The sequence below is a fragment of the Scardinius erythrophthalmus genome (assembly GCF_964197995.2).
Source record: "Scardinius erythrophthalmus genome assembly, chromosome: 1".
Taxonomy (NCBI): domain Eukaryota; kingdom Metazoa; phylum Chordata; class Actinopteri; order Cypriniformes; family Leuciscidae; genus Scardinius; species Scardinius erythrophthalmus.
Genome location: NC_138221.1, coordinates 58,372,522 through 58,390,883, shown reverse-complemented (window position 1 = coordinate 58,390,883; position 18,362 = coordinate 58,372,522). Strand labels below are relative to the sequence as shown.

General features: G+C 42.3%; 1 protein-coding gene across 1 annotated transcript; it reads right to left on the bottom strand.

Annotated features, from left to right (window-relative positions):
- Positions 1–13,556: 13,556 nt before the first annotated feature.
- LOC308694099 (C-signal-like) lies at positions 13,557–15,381 on the bottom strand (the record flags this gene model as incomplete). Its single annotated transcript, XM_081371383.1, has 6 exons — positions 13,557–13,670; positions 14,100–14,210; positions 14,556–14,717; positions 14,813–15,000; positions 15,108–15,162; positions 15,241–15,381. 6 exons carry the CDS (start codon positions 15,379–15,381, stop codon positions 13,557–13,559), a joined length of 771 nt encoding a protein of 256 aa, XP_081227509.1.
- Positions 15,382–18,362: the final 2,981 nt, after the last annotated feature.

Genomic DNA, 18,362 nt, shown 5'->3' with positions numbered 1-18,362 from the left:
GTCATTTCTTACATACATCCAGTAGTTAGAGAGGGAAAGAGCCTCAAATATCATTTTTAAATCCCATGAAGTAGTCATCTCAATCAGCTCCTCCTGGGATTTTAAGTCCAGACAAAAGCCTACATCAGGGGCAAATGGGTTCCTTACCCAGTTTAGATGGGTGCTGTCAAGGTCAGGGAAATAGTCTCTGAAATATCCCTGGAGGTGCTCCAGGTGGGATTGTATCAGTGGAGAAATGGTGTCCAACTCACCACCAGATGACAGCAGCTCTTGGTGTAGTAGTGGGAATATTTCTGTAATTCCCTCCTTGAGCTTGTTTGACCACAGTGTAATCTTCAGGGAAAAAGCATGTACTTTGTCTTGCATATGCACTATGTATGTGTCACACCCTTGCATGCTTTGGTGAAGCACATTCAGATGACAAAAAATGTCAGCCATATATGCAAGTTTGAGAATCCAGGCTGCATTTGTAAAACGGTCAGTGTGATACATCTGATCGAGCACTCGGTGCTCGACTGTTTATGACTGCAGCACATCATGTGCGCAGCCTCGGATTAGCCTTCCCTGTGTTATGGTTGTTGTAAAAAGTCTCCGGCCATTAAAGAACACGAGTCGCCACAGTCCTGTCTCCGTGTGTATCATTCAGTAGCTTAATGTAGAGACCCACAGTCCGAACTAGGTCAGAGAACAAGACCACAACATGGTGTCAGAAGACGGAGTTACGGAGTAAACAAAAGGGCTGTGTGCAAAAAAAAAAAAAAGAGCGGAAAAGGATTAGCATTCTGCTAACACCGAACAGCTAACAGCGCAAGGATGGAGCAGTTTAAGCCGCCGTCACAGCTGATACTCACCGGCAATATCGCTGAGAACTGGCGCAGATGGGAACAGCGCTTTCGCCTGTACATGACTGCTTCAGGTGCGTCTGAGAAAGAGGAGGAGGTTAAAGTAGCCATCCTGCTTCATACTATAGGTGAAGAAGCATTAGAAGTGTATAACACGCTCCATATTGTTCCATCTGATGACGACAATGAATCGATGGAAGATGTTCTCACGGCATTCAAAGAGTACTGTAGCCCACAGAAGAATGTTGTTTTTGAAAGACATCTGTTCTGGTCCCATGCAATGTCATCAGGAACTGCAGTGGACAGATTTATTACAGAACTGCGTCAGAAAAGTAAAGACTGTGAGTTTGGCCGAAGTGAAGATGATATGCTGAGGGATAAATTAGTGTTCAGCATTAATGATCCTCGTCTGAAAGAAAGACTGCTCCGTGAAAACGGTTTAACCCTTCAAAGAGCCATCGACATATGCAGATCAACAGAACTCGCCAAGACACAAATACAGGCAATGCAGATGACCCCTATCACGTGTGATACTCAAGTCGACGCTGTGGAAAAATCGAGGGGGCACAAGCGAACAAGCAGCAGGTTCAACAATACAAAAAAACAAACAACAATAAGCTGCCTGAAATGTGGGAGACAGCATGAGCCTCGTCAGTGCCCAGCTTATGGAGTGGTGTGTCACAAGTGTGGGAAAAATAATCACTTCTCCAAAGTATGTCGCACAGTGGGTATGAAACGTGACAACTTTAAGAGTAAGGCAGTAAACAACATAGAGAGTGAAGTGGACTCCTTGTATATCGGCATGATAAATAGTATTGATCAAAAGACAGCAAGCCACACAAATGACAGCAAATGGGTCGAAACAGCCAGCATTAGAGGCGTAGCAATAAAATTCAAACTTGATACAGGCGCAGATGCCAGTGTGCTGCCCATGTCCATTTTCAAACAACTGCCAGGTCCCATTCAACTACAACCCACAAAGACTGTGTTAATCGCTTTTGGTGGAGCCCGCCTGCCCTCATGTGGTGTTGCTTCCCTGCAGTGTAAAACCTCCAGACACAGTGCCACTGTAAAGTTCCATGTAACAACACAGGCAGAGAAAGCGATTCTGGGAGGTGAAGCGTGTGCAAGGTTGGAGCTGGTGAAGAGGGTTGAAGAACTCACAACAAAGCCCCCACAGCCTCCATCCACCAAAGAGGAGCTGATTAAAAGATATGCAGTGGTCTTCACAGGACTGGGTGAGTTTCCTGGAGTACATCACATACATGTTGACTCATCTGTTCCTCCTGTGATCCATGGGTGTAGAAACATACCTCTTTCGATCATGGATACACTGAAAAACACGCTGCATGATCTGGAGAAGAGGGAGGTGATAAAGCCTGTCAAAGAGCCGACTGAATGGGTGAACAGTCTCGTTGCCACAAAGAAAAAGAATGGTTCACTAAGGGTGTGTTTGGATCCTTGTAACCTGAATGAAGCTGTCAGACGCCAGCATTTCTCCATCCCTACACCTGAAGATGTGCGCAGCAAACTTGCAGGTAAAACCATCTTCACCATCCTGGACGAAAAGGATGGATACTGGCAAATTAAGCTGGACGAGCCATCTTCAAAACTGTGCACCTTTAATACACCGTGGGGCAGATACCGTTTCCTCAGGCTTCCCTTCGGGATTAAGTCAGCCAGCGAGGTGTTCCAGCAGAAGAACTGTGAGACCTTTGGTGACATTCCAGGTGTGCATATTGTCGCTGATGACATGATAATAGCTGCAGCCTCAGAACACGAACATGACAAAATCCTTCATGAAGTGATGGAGAGAGCAATGGCAGCAAATGTGAAGTTTAACAAAGACAAAATTCAGTACAAGGTTGACACTGTGAAATATATGGGACACATAATCACCTCAGCAGGACAGAGGGCTGATGATTCCAAGATCAAGGCAATCATTGACATGCCGCCCCCTGAGGATAAACAAAGCCTCCAACGCCTGTTGGGCATGACCAAGTTCTTGGCGCAGTATGTCCCAAATGAGGCCTCACTGACAGCACCGCTCAGACAGCTGCTCAAGAAGGACACATTGTGGCAGTGGTGTCCACACCACACTGCAGCTTTAGAGGCCCTGAAAGCTGCTCTGACACAGGCACCGGTGTTGAGGTACTACGACCACAGGAAACCACTTACACTACAGGCAGACTCATCAAAGGACGGACTTGGAGCATGTCTGCTACAGGAAGGACAACCTCTCTGCTATGCCTCACGATCGCTCACGGATACCGAAAAGAGGTATGCACAAATAGAGAAGGAGCTGCTGGCCATAGTCTTTGCAGCCAAGAGATTCCACCAGTACGTCTTTGGCAGAGCAGTGACCGTGCAGTCAGATCACAAGCCTCTGGAGGCCATAGTAAGAAAACCGCTGAACAAAGCACCAGCACGACTACAAGGTATGTTGCTGCAACTGCAAAAATATGATCTGAACATAACTTACACTCCAGGCAAGAACATGTATATTGCAGACACTCTGTCACGAGCTACGATGAGCAGAGACGGTGACAACGCGGACGAAAATCCCTGTGATGAGAAAGTTGTGTACGCCATGGAGGCCACAGACTCATTGAGCGAGGAGACGCTCAACCAGTTGAAAACAGCCACCACTGCAGACAGTGTATTGCAAGCTGTGTGTGAGAAACATCTGAACGGCTGGCCTGCGAGGAGGCGCGGCCTGGATAAACGTCTTCACAGCTACTGGCCAATGCGACACAACATCAGCATCCAGAACGACATCATCATGGTAGGAGACAAAATTGTCATACCACAAAGCTTCAGGAGAGAGATCTTGGAGAAACTTCATCTGGCTCATCAGGGTGTCCAGCGCACAAAAGCAAGGAAAGTCCTCTATTGGCCAGGCATGTCGCGTGACATAGAGATGACAGTGGAGAAATGTAGGCAGTGCCAACAATTTCAGCCACAACAGCAGAAGGAGCCTCTCATCAACCATGAAGTCCCTGAGCTCCCGTGGATGAAAGTTGGAGCCGACATCTTCCAAATGAACGGTCAGTCTTATTTGTTATTAGTGGACTATTTGACCAAATATCCAGAAGTGCTGAATTTACCTGATTCAACAGCTCTCACAGTAATCCAGAAAATGAAGTCTGTTTTTGCTAGGCATGGAATTCCCAGAGAGCTGGTGAGTGATCACGTTCCTTTTGCCAGCTACGAGATGAAGTCATTCGCAGCCTCTTGGGACTTCAAACTCACACACTCAAGCCCCGGTTATCCACAGTCCAACGGACTCGCGGAACGGACTATAAAGACAGTAAAACATGCTCTGAAGAAAGCAATGCATACCGGCACAGACCCACATCTGGTACTGTTGTCACTAAGGAACACACCAGTGACAGGGCTGAACATGACACCTGCACAGCTGTTGATGGGAAGGGCTCTGCGCAGCACACTTCCATGTTCCAGCGGTTCGCTAAAGCCATCCACTCCACCGGACATACAAAGACGGATTCAGGATCTGCAGACACGCCAGCGCCTATATCATGACCGTGATGCCAGGCCGTTGCCTGCCTTAGATCCGGGTACCACCGTACACATGCAGACACGACGTGGTTGGGAACCAGCCGTAGTGACAGGCCAGAGACTGGAGCCACGCTCGTATAACGTGCTGACTCCAGCAGGAAAGACTTTAAGGAGGAATAGGAGACATTTGAGGAAGATACATCCAAGTCTGTTTAGAGACACTGACTCTGATGAAGATACAGATGTAACCCACACTGAGACACATGAGTCTACTGCCCTGCTCCCCCGAGATCCACCACCACAGGTCTTGTCTCCTTTGGGTGTGAACAGTTCACCAGAGTACATCACCAGAAGAGGCAGAGTAGTGAGACGTCCTGTCAGGTTCAGAGACTAGTTTGTGGTCTGTGGCTGATTGCTTAGTCTAAAAAAAAAAAAAAAAAAAAAAAAAAAAAAAAGGAATACAGACATGTGTTGGCAATCTATTGTATTATTGTGGTTAGAGTTAAAGTTAAACCTAAGAAACTTGTTTATCTGATGCGTTCTCATAAAGATTGTAAAGTGATTTGTTAATACTAGGTTAGTGCTAGTCTTCAAGGATATTATTTAGTATTGGACACAGTAGTTTCATGTTAATGAAGTTGGTGTGATTAAGTGCATGTTACACATCACGTTCTTGGAAAAGGGGGATGTGATACATCTGATCGAGCACTCGGTGCTCGACTGTTTATGACTGCAGCACATCATGTGCGCAGCCTCGGATTAGCCTTCCCTGTGTTATGGTTGTTGTAAAAAGTCTCCGGCCATTAAAGAACACGAGTCGCCACAGTCCTGTCTCCGTGTGTATCATTCAGTAGCTTAATGTAGAGACCCACAGTCCGAACTAGGTCAGAGAACAAGACCACAACAGTCAGCCAGCTGATTTTTCTCAGACAAGAGAAACTCTGCAACCTCCCTCCATAACTCATACACACAGTTCAAAACTGCCCCCCGTGAAAGCCAGCATACGTTTGAGTGAAGCAGCAATCCATCAAAATGGGCTCCCATTTCTTTACACATGAGAGCAAACAATCTGTGTTTCAAGGGGCGGGCTTTAATGAAGTTTACTACGTGTATTATGTCCTGTAGTACCTGATTAAGCTCATCATCCAACCGTTTAGCCACCAGTGCTTCTCGATGGAGCATACAGTGTGTGAACGCTGCATTCGGTGGCTTCTGTTTGATGAGACCCGTCACCCCACTGTTCTTCCCAGTCATAGCCGTGGCCCTGTCAGAACACACACTCACGCAACGAGTCCATTTGAATCAATATATTCGTCCAACACTTGAAAAATCTCTCTCCCGGTGGTTCTACTTTCAAGTGCTTTACAAAATTTCCTCAACGAACATTTCTTTGGAAATGAATCTGATGTCTCATACCTACGAGTTTTACTGGGCCAAGAGTTCGTTTTCTGATTTTTTTAATCTGAGGATTCAATAGCTGGCTCGTCAGGTTTTTTCCTTTTTAAAAATCTATCAATTTTGACAGAGCTAGCCAGCTAACTAAATAAATAGCTGAATAGCTGAGCACTGGCGGTTGTTACCAAGGCTACACTAGGCGCGTTTCCATTACAGATCTGCGCAAAACTTTTGCGATTTTTTCTAAATGTCGACAAAAACTATTGCGAAATGACGGCGTTTCCATTAACCGATGTTATGCGACTAAAACTTAATTTTTTCCTCTCGCGATAAGTTAAATCATTCCAAAAACCTTCGAGGTCTTGATTGTGGCATTTGAGGTTTAGAATCCATTATTCCTGTAATTCTTTTGTCTTATATAAATTTAATAAAGAACTCTGTCTCGTATTCTGTCCAAACACACCGAGTCATCTACGTCAGCTGACCTGTAAATGCGCAAAAACTGTTTCCATTGCAGATTTGTGAAATATTTCTTTTTCAAATTGCCTGAAAAACCACCTCATGAGAGCATAAAAACTTTTTTGCAATAAAAGCGAGTTTTTGCGAAAATTACGTGTTTCCATTAAGCGTATTTTCAATTCGCAATTTCAATTTGCGCAATTTGAAGGGTAATGGAAACGCGGCTACTGACAGATTAGGTGATGGTGTCAGCCAATAACAAAGATTAGCATTAAAAGTATAATGTTCAGACATGCGACAAATTATAATAAAAGCTATTTCATAAAAATACTCATAATAATAGAAATATTTTATATATTTATAAAATTCATAATAAATATTTTTTTTGCTGTCATAATTTTTTCCTACTCGCTGCGGCCCCCCTGGCGGCCCCTACTTTGAAAACCACTGATATAGATGACATTTTTAATGTCATGAAATAACTCGCCTTATTTTAAATTGTTTTCCTGAACGAGTGTGGCTAAAGATGTGACATTTTGTTGTAAAAATTACATTGCGCCCATTGTCCACATCTATAGTTCCCATCAGGAACTGAAAATACATGACCTGAGATTTCCAAACCTTGGTCAGCTCTAACTACTATTTGATGTATGTTAGTAGCTCGTCTATGTACAATTCGTGGGGGTTCCTTACAAAAATGACTCATGACAGGATCCAGACTTTGCCAGTGGTTTTGTACTATTTGCTCAAACTCTTTGCTTGAGGCTGTAAGCTCACGCTCGATCGGCCCAAAGTCTGGCATCCGACCAGCGCGGAAGGTCTTTACGTGTAACTGTCTTTTCTTGAGGCAAAGTACTTTTGATTAAATGCAATACATTTGAATATGTGGTTAATAGGGCAGTTTGGACCTGAACCAGCTTTTTGGTGACCTCTCATATTGTTCCTTTGTTTGACCAGGTCACCGTTTCTCCAGTGTAGTCCAAGAATCCGCCGTGCTGCTTCTCAGTAAGGCTGCCAATGACAAGCAGAATTCCCTCCACACTTTCTTGGTGGTGCCTGGAGAAAATAAAAATATGTGGCATTCATCCATCCATTTCCCCAACTGCTTATCTACTGAATATCTTCAGAACACCTGGAATATAGTGTATGAAAATGTTTGTGTTCTTATAAATAAAATGTCTTTTAAAGCCCCTGGCACCGAAGTGATTTCGCAGGATACTTGCGATACTCACAGTTCAAAGGAAATTCGCTGATTTGAGATTGGAAATCGCATGTCATTCACGCTGATTAGCCTACTGTCGAACATTTCGTATCAGAGCACGTGAGCCGCTCCATTGCCAGCGAGCTCCACGACGTTCGCTCAAATCGCGCCTCAACATGAAATTTCTATGCACTGTACTACGTGTATCGTTTATCATTATCTTCTCTGTATGGCCAAAAATGATGGAGTATTTTAAGTTGTTTCTGCTGTTATGAGGAAAAAATCCAGCAGAACGTGCTGGCGTGTTCGTCGGCCTCAGGGACACTTAGCCTATATAGTTTCATATTAATGTTTAAAAAAGAGTCTATAATAATATATATTTATTTTATTTGATCTATTTTTGTTTGTTATGAAAAGTAAACAGCAAAGTAGCCTACTCCCCCCGTATTCCAGGCTGTGGAAGAACAGGCCAAGAGTGAGTGGAGGGATGCTGGAAACTGTCAAGGAATAGGCTTGTTTGAGATGAGCAAAATCTGCGCAGAATCGATCACCGGTGATCACCGCGAGATGCATACCGGTTAGAAATGTGTCCTAGTAAGGGTCCGCCTTGCTCCGATGTCATGCTGACGTTTGTCAAAACTCGAGATAGGTCTAACTGCAGAACCGCAGAACCATACGTCATAGCAGTGTGAGGACAACAGCGCCAGCGTATGGCAAGCCATTTTAACATTTAACAGCTAGACTGGATATGTGTTGCAGATATCTGTAATTCAGTTTTGCCTAGTCAAAAAGAACATTTCAGATATCCGCAACTACATTCTTCCTATCCATAATTGTCATTTCAGATATCCACAAAGACATTCTTCCTAGGACAAATGACGTCACTTTTGCCATTCATTTGTATGGGGTTTATCAATACAGATATCTACAATTCAGTTGCAGATATCCACAATGTGAATTACGGATATCTGCAACTGAATTGTAGATATGTGTAATTCCAGTCTGAGATAATTACAGTTTGATTCTGACTAGTCATAACTCCAGTTCAAGATATCTTTAATTCACCTCAATTCAAGATATCTATATGTTCCTTTTCAGATATCATAAATTCAAACCAACAATCAACAAAATCAACAAATTTTGTTGTAATCAACAAAATCAAACCAAAGAAAATACATCTTATAAAAGTTTTGCAGGCACACATTTAACAATAATTCTCAAGTGACAAATAAATAAAATAAATCAAAACTCCATAAAAATGGAGTTAATCCTGAGGCGCCTTTCGTCATGACACTCGCAAAAAAACCTTCCATGTCTTCTTTGAACTAGAAACGAAGCATGAAAGGCTCTTTGGCCAGTTCTAGATTAGATTTCTCATTTCCGCCTGATCAAGTTTAAGAATGGGCCTTTTCCTGCTCTTCCTTATTTAACTTCAGATACCTCGGCTCTTCCACAAAACCTCTGAACGAGTGGCAGTTTTTCCTCAGCCTTCCAACTGCAGTCCAGAGGTCTTTTACTATCTGTGGTTCCTTCATGAGAGAAGAGTACAAAAAAGGGATGAAGTATTTAATTAATTTAAAAGAAATTATTCTCACAAGAGAAGAGATGGTTTGCACCACATAGCTAATTTCCATCTGTTGTCCCTGAGATTGGAAGTGTCCGCAACAATACATTGTGTTTTAATCAGGATGCATGTTAATTAATGGTTTGAAATTATGTTTCTTTCATTTGCCCGTTTGAGACAATAAAAACATATCTTGTCGCCGATTTCAGTGTCATGTTCTTTAGGTGGCACCTGCACCTCCAAAGGTGGTAGCGCTGAACCTCTCTGAATCGTTATGTGGTTCTATAGGTGAAATAAAATACAATTAATGCAATTCTCATGGTCAGAAAATTTAACAAATGCTGTAAAATACAACGCCAACAACAAATTAAATCACAACCCATGAATATGTAACCTAACAAAGTGATACAATCCAACTGTAAAATAACAATACGTGATCAAGTGCATTCGTCACAATTCCCACTTAGTCACCTTTATTTATATAGCGTATTTTACAATACAGATTGTTTCAAAGCAGCTTTACAGAGAGATAATAGGAAAATAATGCAACAAAGTTTGTCTCGACAGATCTAACGTTAGAACAAAATAGTGTCATAATCGAGCTTAAGTAAATTCATTGTTGATTCATTTCTGTTGTAAAAAAGTTGTTAAATAATCCATTCTGGAGAAAACAGTGATGTCATCGTCCAGCTCAGTTCAGTTCTCATATAATGGTGTCAATGACAGATCAATAGTATTGTTGAATAATAACTTACAAAATACGAAGAACCGCTTTGTATAAGCGTATAACGTTATGTTGCATCCAACAAAGATCGAACTTCTTTTTAACTTGTTCTCTTCTTCCGACATGATGATTCCATCTTCATTAACTGTTTAACTGTAACATGAAATCCGCCAACTTCTGGCATCAGACTGCTACCCCGCCCACTTCTGGCTGCTATACCCCGCCCACTTCTGGCATCAGACTGTTGGGCTGGCACTGTCATCCTCACACTGCTATGACGTATGGTTCTGCGGTTCTGCAGTTGGTTAGTATTGGAGATCTCTCGCGAGCGCAAGGCAGATGTGTCGATTTCTGCAGTTGCTCTCCGCCAACTACGCTTATCAAAAGCATGATGGGAAACGACTTGCTGACGACACAGCTTAATGCTCATTGGTTTAAACAACCGTGATGTATTTTTCTCTTTTAAACTGTTTGATTTTAAAACTCTCTGACAGTGTGATCTATGGGTTATTTGATTGTTGTCATATTTATAAAAATGTATATATAAAATATGTTTGTAATTAAAGTATAAATGATTGATAAACACGTATCTGGTATGTAATTATATGGGTGTCTTGTTCATTATAATTATTTTAATATAAAAGCAACAGAACTTAGATTACATCCAGTTTATTAGCAACACTATTAGCAACACTGTGCATGAGCGTGAATCCCGCGATATCCATCTTTGATCTCGCAGGTGTCAGATCCACTGAGAGAACGACGTCCGTCTTTCCTACGCTTTTTTCACTCCTCCCCTCACTGCAGCCGCCTACTCTCGCATACATTTCAGGCGAGGCAAGGCGCATCTCAAACAAGCCTAATGTTAGGTGAGTTGACAGAGTGAATACATCTATGCTTCCTCTCATGCCGATAGGGTAGACATGGTAATTGTTTGATGACAAGTTGATTGGATTGATTATTTGAACGTGCTCCTCCCGAACTTTGTTTATGAAACATCATGTGTAGATTCAGCCATCGCGTCTGTTATAGAAGATATCGACCACGCATTAATTTGAAAAGAAGAACAGAGAACCGCGATCAAGGAATTTGTCGATCGGAAAAATTAATGAAGAACATACGTCACTTACTCCGTTGCTCTGATTGGTTGTAGGTTTATCCAATTGAGTGCAGAAGCATTTTCCTTCCTGGTTCGGTTGGAACACGCCCCATAATTATAGCTCAATGGAGCAGTATCAGACTCACATTCTGACTAGAATCTGAGTATGACAACGTCTGAGGCTACATATTGAGTAGACTCGCTCTCAAAATCAAGAGGTCGAAGGTTTGTTCCTTTCCTCACCCACTTGACGAAGCTGAACACACTTAGGAAAGTCCTTAGGAAAGTTCTTGAGCCTATAGGCTTGTTCGACTTGAACCAGCGCTGCACCGACCGATCGGTTTATGACATCAAAGTACGTGTACAATTACAAGTACAAGTGTTCAATTAGGGCTAGAGCTAAACTCTGCTGGATAGCAGAGTAGTATTGTACACCCCTGCATTAAGCAGAGAAATGGTGTAAAAAAAACAAACATTTCCAGTGAAAATTTCAAATGCTCCAAGGACACATGCACATTTAACAAGACGCATGACAGTGATCACACACTTGGATGCTTTTTTGCCAGTTCTCTCAATGCCTCAAGAAAGATAATACACATAATTAAACAAGGTAAATTAGGATTTCTCCTGGTATTTTCTATATGTGTTAGCTATTTATAACTCACCTCAGACTTTGGCCCATCTGGGTCATGACAGGTAGCGAGAATATGATGTTTTTGACAATAATCCTCAGAGAGTTGCTTAACAATTTTTAAGCTCAAGCCCCTGTTGGCTCCTGTGATCAGGATTTTGCATGCTTTCACTGCTGCCATGGTCTTATGGTTATCAATTCTGCTTCTGTCACCCAATCTGACCCTACCTGTGCTTTTTATGTGAACTCCACGCCCATTTTGCACAGGTGTATTATGCTGTGGTGTATTAGACTTGGTTCTCTCACTAGCATTTATTCAATGGCCAATTTATTTTATCAACTTTCTCAGAACTGAAGTTCCCATTATCAGTGTCGACCCAACCGCTAGCCTTGAATTCCCAACCCCGCAACAGTTCTTTATCTTAACTCAGTGGATAATGTTTAGCCAAAACACATCACTTGTGTTTCTTAAGTTTCTCGCCCAAATAGACCCACAGTTCCAAAATAAATCTTCTAATAAAAGCAAAAAGGAGTAAAAAGTTAAAATACAACATTTCCTCACCTGCAAAACAAATTTCAAGCATTTAAGCGTAAGACTCCAGATCAACAGGTTTTGAAGCTCATTAGAAACTGTCACGGGATGGTAAATAGTGAAGCAAAGATTCATGTGCAAGCTCAAGATCTTTATTAAACAAAACAAAACTACAAACAAAAACAAGACAGGCCTCTGGCATCAAACAGGAAACACAAGGGAACATAGACAACGAACCAGCACAGGACTGCAAACACAGGTAGACTAAATAGGGAAGCAAACAAAAGAGGGTAAAGAGGAAAACAGGTGGGGCAAATTAATCAATAATCAGGTAACAAGATGGGAGGGGCTAGACAATTTACAGGAGAGGACATGGCACAAGGAAATACATGACAAGCCATGTGCTCACAACAAACCAAACTATACACAAACACGACAAACCGGGAGTGTCAGAGCTCTGTCACCAAATCAAGATACAACCTAGACAGAAGGTGACATAACTCTGACATTACCCCCCCCCCCCCCCAAAAAAGGGACGCCACCTGACGTCCCCAATGAGGGATATCAAAACAAAACAGGAACATAACCGTACAAGACCAAAAGACAACAGACAAGACAGGAACATCAAGAAACAGAGACAACGAGGGAGGGAGGGAGGGAGGGAGGGAGGGAGGGAGGGGAGCCAAGACAGAGCCAGCAATATAGTTCATACAGTCCTTTGCAGAGACCAGGGTGGGACGGGAGGGTTGCGCCAGGGAAGCTCAGGCGGGTCTGGATTCCTGGCTAAGGGCCAGGGCGGAACCGGAGGGACAGACCAGGTGGGCTCCGGTGGATCAAGAATCCAGGCTGAGGACCAGGGCGGTGCCAGAGGGAGAGACCAGGGAGACTCCGGCGGGTCTGGAGTCCTGGCTGAGAGTCAGGGCGGAGCGGGCTGTGCAGGAACTGGAACAGGAAACACACCGGCTCAGGAACAGGAACAGACACTGGCTCAGGAACAGGAACAGACACCTGCTCGGCGGCGGCCATCTTGTCCAGAGACTCTGGATCAGCAGACGTGACGTGAACAGTCTCTGGATCGGCAGACGTGACGTGAACAGTCTCTGAATATAGAGGACATGGGGGCTCGGGAACCACCGGACCAGGCAAAAGGAAAGCCTTCCTTATCCTCCGTTTCCCTGAGCAAAGCTGTGCTGCAGCCTCTTGGGCCACCAATGGGGGTGCTGCAGCCTCCTCAGCTGCCACTGGATAGGAGGCAGATGAGGCGGACCTGTTCTTCCTCCTCCCTCTCCCCGAAGGAGTCATCGGAGGACTGGGGACTTGGCAGTTTGTGAGGTGAATGGGAGGTGGGCCAAGTCCTTTTTTTTTTTCTTATTGAAATGGTGAATTCACAAAAAGTTCGGAAAAATGACAATATTTCAGTATTGTTTGTTTAGTTCGTTTTATTGTATTGAACACAGAATCAAGTTGCCATGTTGTCTGACATAAAAGTTAATGACGTTGCTTATCACTTTTTATATGATGGGTAATACAGGGCTTCTGGATTAGCACTTCGTTGGCCTTCCTTATGGAAGACTGGTTTGTGTTTCTGTTTTACCAGGGCATAGTTTTTCCAGTGTAGTCCATGAATCCACCATGCTGATTCTCAGTAAGACTGCCAAAGACACGCATCATCCCCTCCACACTTGTTCTGGTGTCGATATGTGCCTGGTGGACAAACAGAGAATAACATGCAATTAAAATAGTGTAATGTTGTTCAAACAGAAATCACCTGTGTGCTTTTGTGCCTCATTTTTGGTTTCTGAGACTCCAGAGTCATTTTAATGATATATATAGTATAAACATTGACGCATCATGCTGATTTTTAATTTCCTTTTGAGAGATGATTAGGAACAAAATTTCAACTTGACACTCTTAGAATGTGCTTCTAAGAGACCTTAAACATTTATTTCTACAGTGTTCAAAATGACCCCAAACCGAAATGGGTTCTAGAATGGATAATAGTCATATGTATGAAAAACTGAATGGTGAAATCTTCAATCTACCGACTAGGAACATAATATTTAAATAGAATATTAGTTAAATTAAATTCACCCCATTACAGGAAATCACCTTTATCACTAAATCTAGATTTACCTCATCTCCCCCCATGTCTGTCTTCACGTATCCTGGGTGAATGGAAATGCAGAGGATCTCATCTGCCTTTAAGTCCCTAGCAGTATACACAGTCAACATGTTTAGACCTGCCTGAAAGGAAAACAGATGCATGGCAAAGTTTGTTAACACTGCAACCACTTCTAATTTGTTTTTCAGTTTCAAATAAGTTGAGACAGTGTTTGTTAAGAACGTATGTTCAGGAAGTATAGCAGTCAATGAATAGATAAATTTGCACATGGCTCATTTGTATAATCTTTACTCATTATTACACTATTATTATTAAATGTGTAGTGTCCCGAATGAACAAAGAGAAAAAGAAAACCTATTTGAAATCCATTCTGACCATTCAGACTGAAACACATTTCCAAATATCTGATTTTAATCGAGATTCAAACCACATTTTCCTGCCTGTCTCAAAAGAGCCTTCTTGTGTACCTTGCTGATACTGTATGGGAAGAGCGGGAATGGCTCTGTCTGTGATGCCACGAGGCTCATAGATGATGAATCTGTGGAGATGTTGATCACAGCTGCTTTATCACATGACATCCCTGGTTTGCCACTGGCTTTAGCTGCTGCACGCAGATACGGCAGGTACTCCTGATTAAAGATATTCACAACCAAGTGTTTTAGATATTGCAAGAAATCAAGACTTGTTTTAGATTAGTCTTGTTCCCCAAAACTCTTTCCATTACCCTAATGACAAATAAAGGTCCCATCACGTTGGTGTTGAAGGCTTGGATCATGTCCTCAACGGTGGTGCTCCACATGGATTTTTGTGGTAACACTGCAGCATTATTTATGATCAGGTTCAAACCATTCTTGCCCAGTAGAGAACCCACTTTCTTGGCAGATTCTTTGATACTGCATGGATCAGCAACATCTAATATCGGCAGAAAAATGATCAGTTGTAAAAAGGTTATTTCTAACCTAAAAAAAAAACTATTACTGTAATGTAAAATGTAGTCTAAAAGACAAATCCATATTTACCAAGCTTCACAATGGTGACAACACCTGGATGCTTTTTGGCCAGTTCTCTCAGTGCCTGAATCAGAAAGAAAATGTGAATGATAAAATGCACATTTCTATAGATGTCTTTTGTCCTAAGCTCTTGAATACTCACCTCAGAATTGGTCCCATCTGGGTCACGACATGCAGCAAAAATTTGGGAGCAACGGGCCTCCAGGAGTTGCTTGACCATTTCTAGACCCAAGCCTCGGTTGGCCCCGGTCACGAGAGCACTACACGCCTTTAACGTTGCCATGTTCAAAGATGATCAGTCTGGTTTTATCACCCAACCTGCCTCTCTATCAGGCTTTTTATATGGGCTGCAGAGTGAACGCCACACCCCATATTGCACTGGTCTGTCATATTGTTTATAAGAGAGAGAACCTTGCTGAGTCAAGATAGTATTTCAAAGTGACTGAGCATAAACCTATTGGCACTAATAGATTTGAGTAATATAACTCTATTACTTATTATTATTAAGTAATAAAACTGTATTACTCTATTAAACTATATTACTTTATTAAAATCATATACACTGTTTCAGAAGTGAGAGTAGAGGTTAAAGGTCTGAGCTAGAAAACACAGCAAGGTACGCATGAACCATAAACTGATGAGCTGATTTGTGGCTCCATTATCACCAGTGTGACCTTAAGCAAGGTATTTATCCATAGGTTGTTCAAGAGGAACATTTCCTTAAGTAATTTAAGGGGAGCAGAGTCCCCTGTGGAGTCCCTGTACTGCTCACGATTGTATCAGACACACATCCGATTTTGCAAATTGTAGGGGGTCCAATGATGGCTTTACTAAGGGGCAAATGTGCTTTCAGGACTAACCTAAGTCCTATAGGTTTGCGAGGTGGAGCCTTTGTGGATTGAACTTGTTGGTCCATCACATGTTAAAAAAATCACATATTAAAGGGATAGTTCACCCAAAAATGAAAATTCTGTCAGTAATTACTCACCCTCATGTTGTTCCAACCCCGTAAGACCTGTGTTGTACGTCACACGCATCACACACATGACCAGCGTCGGCCAATAGAGAGCCTACGTGTGACGTACAACACAGAAACGCTGTGCTGTTACACTACGTGAACACACTCGAGACCCAGAGAGAATTTTTGTTTTCTTTTTGCGCACAAAAAGTATTCTCTTCGCTTGATAAACTTAATATTGAGCCACTGTAGTCACTTGGACTATATTAACGATGTCTTTAATAACTTTTCTGGGCCAGCCAGTTTCAATCCCTTAGATGCCTATGGAGGAGTGATCCAGCTGTCAGATTTAATCAAAAATATCTTAATTTGTGTTCTGAAGATGAACGGAGGTCTTACGGGGTTGGAACAACATGAGGGTGAGTAATTACCGACAGAATTTTCACATGGGTGAACTATCCCTTTAAATAATTGACCAAATAATATTACAAAAAAGTTTATTTTCAAATGATAAACAGATAATAATAAAAATATTATTAAATAAATTTAAATAATGAACAAATAATACAGAAAATCTTACAAAAAAGGTTTGAGATCAAAATCCAAGTTAACGCCTTTAGGAGAAAGAGTGTTCGATGCATCAATGAAAACTGCTTCCCTCTGTAGGAGTTTATAGATGTCGCCACCCCTTCTTAGTACTTTCACTTGTTCAATTCATAAATATCGAAGTGTAGACCAATTGTGTTTAAAATAATTAAAATGAACAGCAATAGGATTCTTTTGACCGTTATATGTGTTTTCAAACTTTGTTGTGTTTCCTGTACGCCAGACCACAAGGGCATTCAATCATATAGATCAGGGGTTCCCAAACTTTTCCATGACAAGGCCCCCCAAATAACACTAGGTTCTGGCCAAGGCCCTCTTTTTGTGGGATGTTTTATTGAACCCATCGACAATACTACGGCAAATGTAGAAATAAATACATAAAACATGTAGGTGAACATCCATTGACTTTATTGGTGTTGTAATAATAACATTTGTATGTCTTCATATGGTCATAAGTAATTTCAACATCTTCAAATCTGGTACAGCAGTTTCAACATTCAACATTGTATCTGTGTGTGTGAGTGTGAGAGAGAGAGAGAGAGAGAGAGAGAGAGAGAGAGAGAGAGAGAGAGAGAGAGAGAGAGAGAGAGAGAGAGAGAGAGAGAGAGAGAGAGAGAGAGAGAGATTGCTTAAAGGGATAGTTGGGCCAAAAATGATATTTAACCCATGATTTACTCACCCTCAAGCCGTTCGAGATGCATGTGTCAATCATTTTTCAGACGAACACATTTTCAGTTATTTTAGAAAATGTCTTAGATCTTTCAGTGGTTATAATGTGAAGTTATGGGGTCCACCTCCTTCAAGTCCCAAAATGTGCATGCATCCTTCACAAAAGTAATCCATCCGGCTCCAGGGGGATAAACGAAGGCCTTCTGAGGGTAATCTGTGCGGTTTTGTCGTAAAAATATACATATTACAAACTTTATAAATGAAAATATCTTGTTTCCGGCAACGGTCGATGCGCGTTCACGGGAGATGGATGCCAGTGTATGACGTAGGACGTAGCGTAGGAAGCGTCGTGACGTAGAACGAAGTATAGCTAAATCAAACGCTACGTCCTACATCATACGCCGGCATCCATCTCCCGTGAACGCGCGTCGACCGTTGCCGGAAACAAGATATTTACATTTATAAAGTTTTAAATATGTAAATTTTTACGCCTTACATGCATCTTGCATGCTTTGGTTAAGCACATTCAGATGACAAAAAATGTCAGCCATATATGCAAGTTTGAGAATCCAGGCTGCATTTGTAAAACGGTCAGCCAGCTGATTTTTCTCAGACAAGAGAAACTCTGCAACCTCCCTCCATAACTCATACACACAGTTCAAAACTGCCCCCCGTGAAAGCCAGCATACGTTTGAGTGAAGCAGCAATCCATCAAAATGGGCTCCCATTTCTTTACACATGAGAGCAAACAGTCTGTGTTTCAAGGGGCGGGCTTTAATGAAGTTTACTACGTGTATTATGTCCTGTAGTACCTGATTAAGCTCATCATCCAACCGTTTAGCCACCAGTGCTTCTCGATGGAGCATACAGTGTGTGAACGCTGCATTCGGTGGCTTCTGTTTGATGAGACCCGTCACCCCACTGTTCTTCCCAGTCATAGCCGTGGCCCTGTCAGAACACACACTCACGCAACGAGTCCATTTGAATCAATATATTCGTCCAACACTTGAAAAATCTCTCTCCCGGTGGTT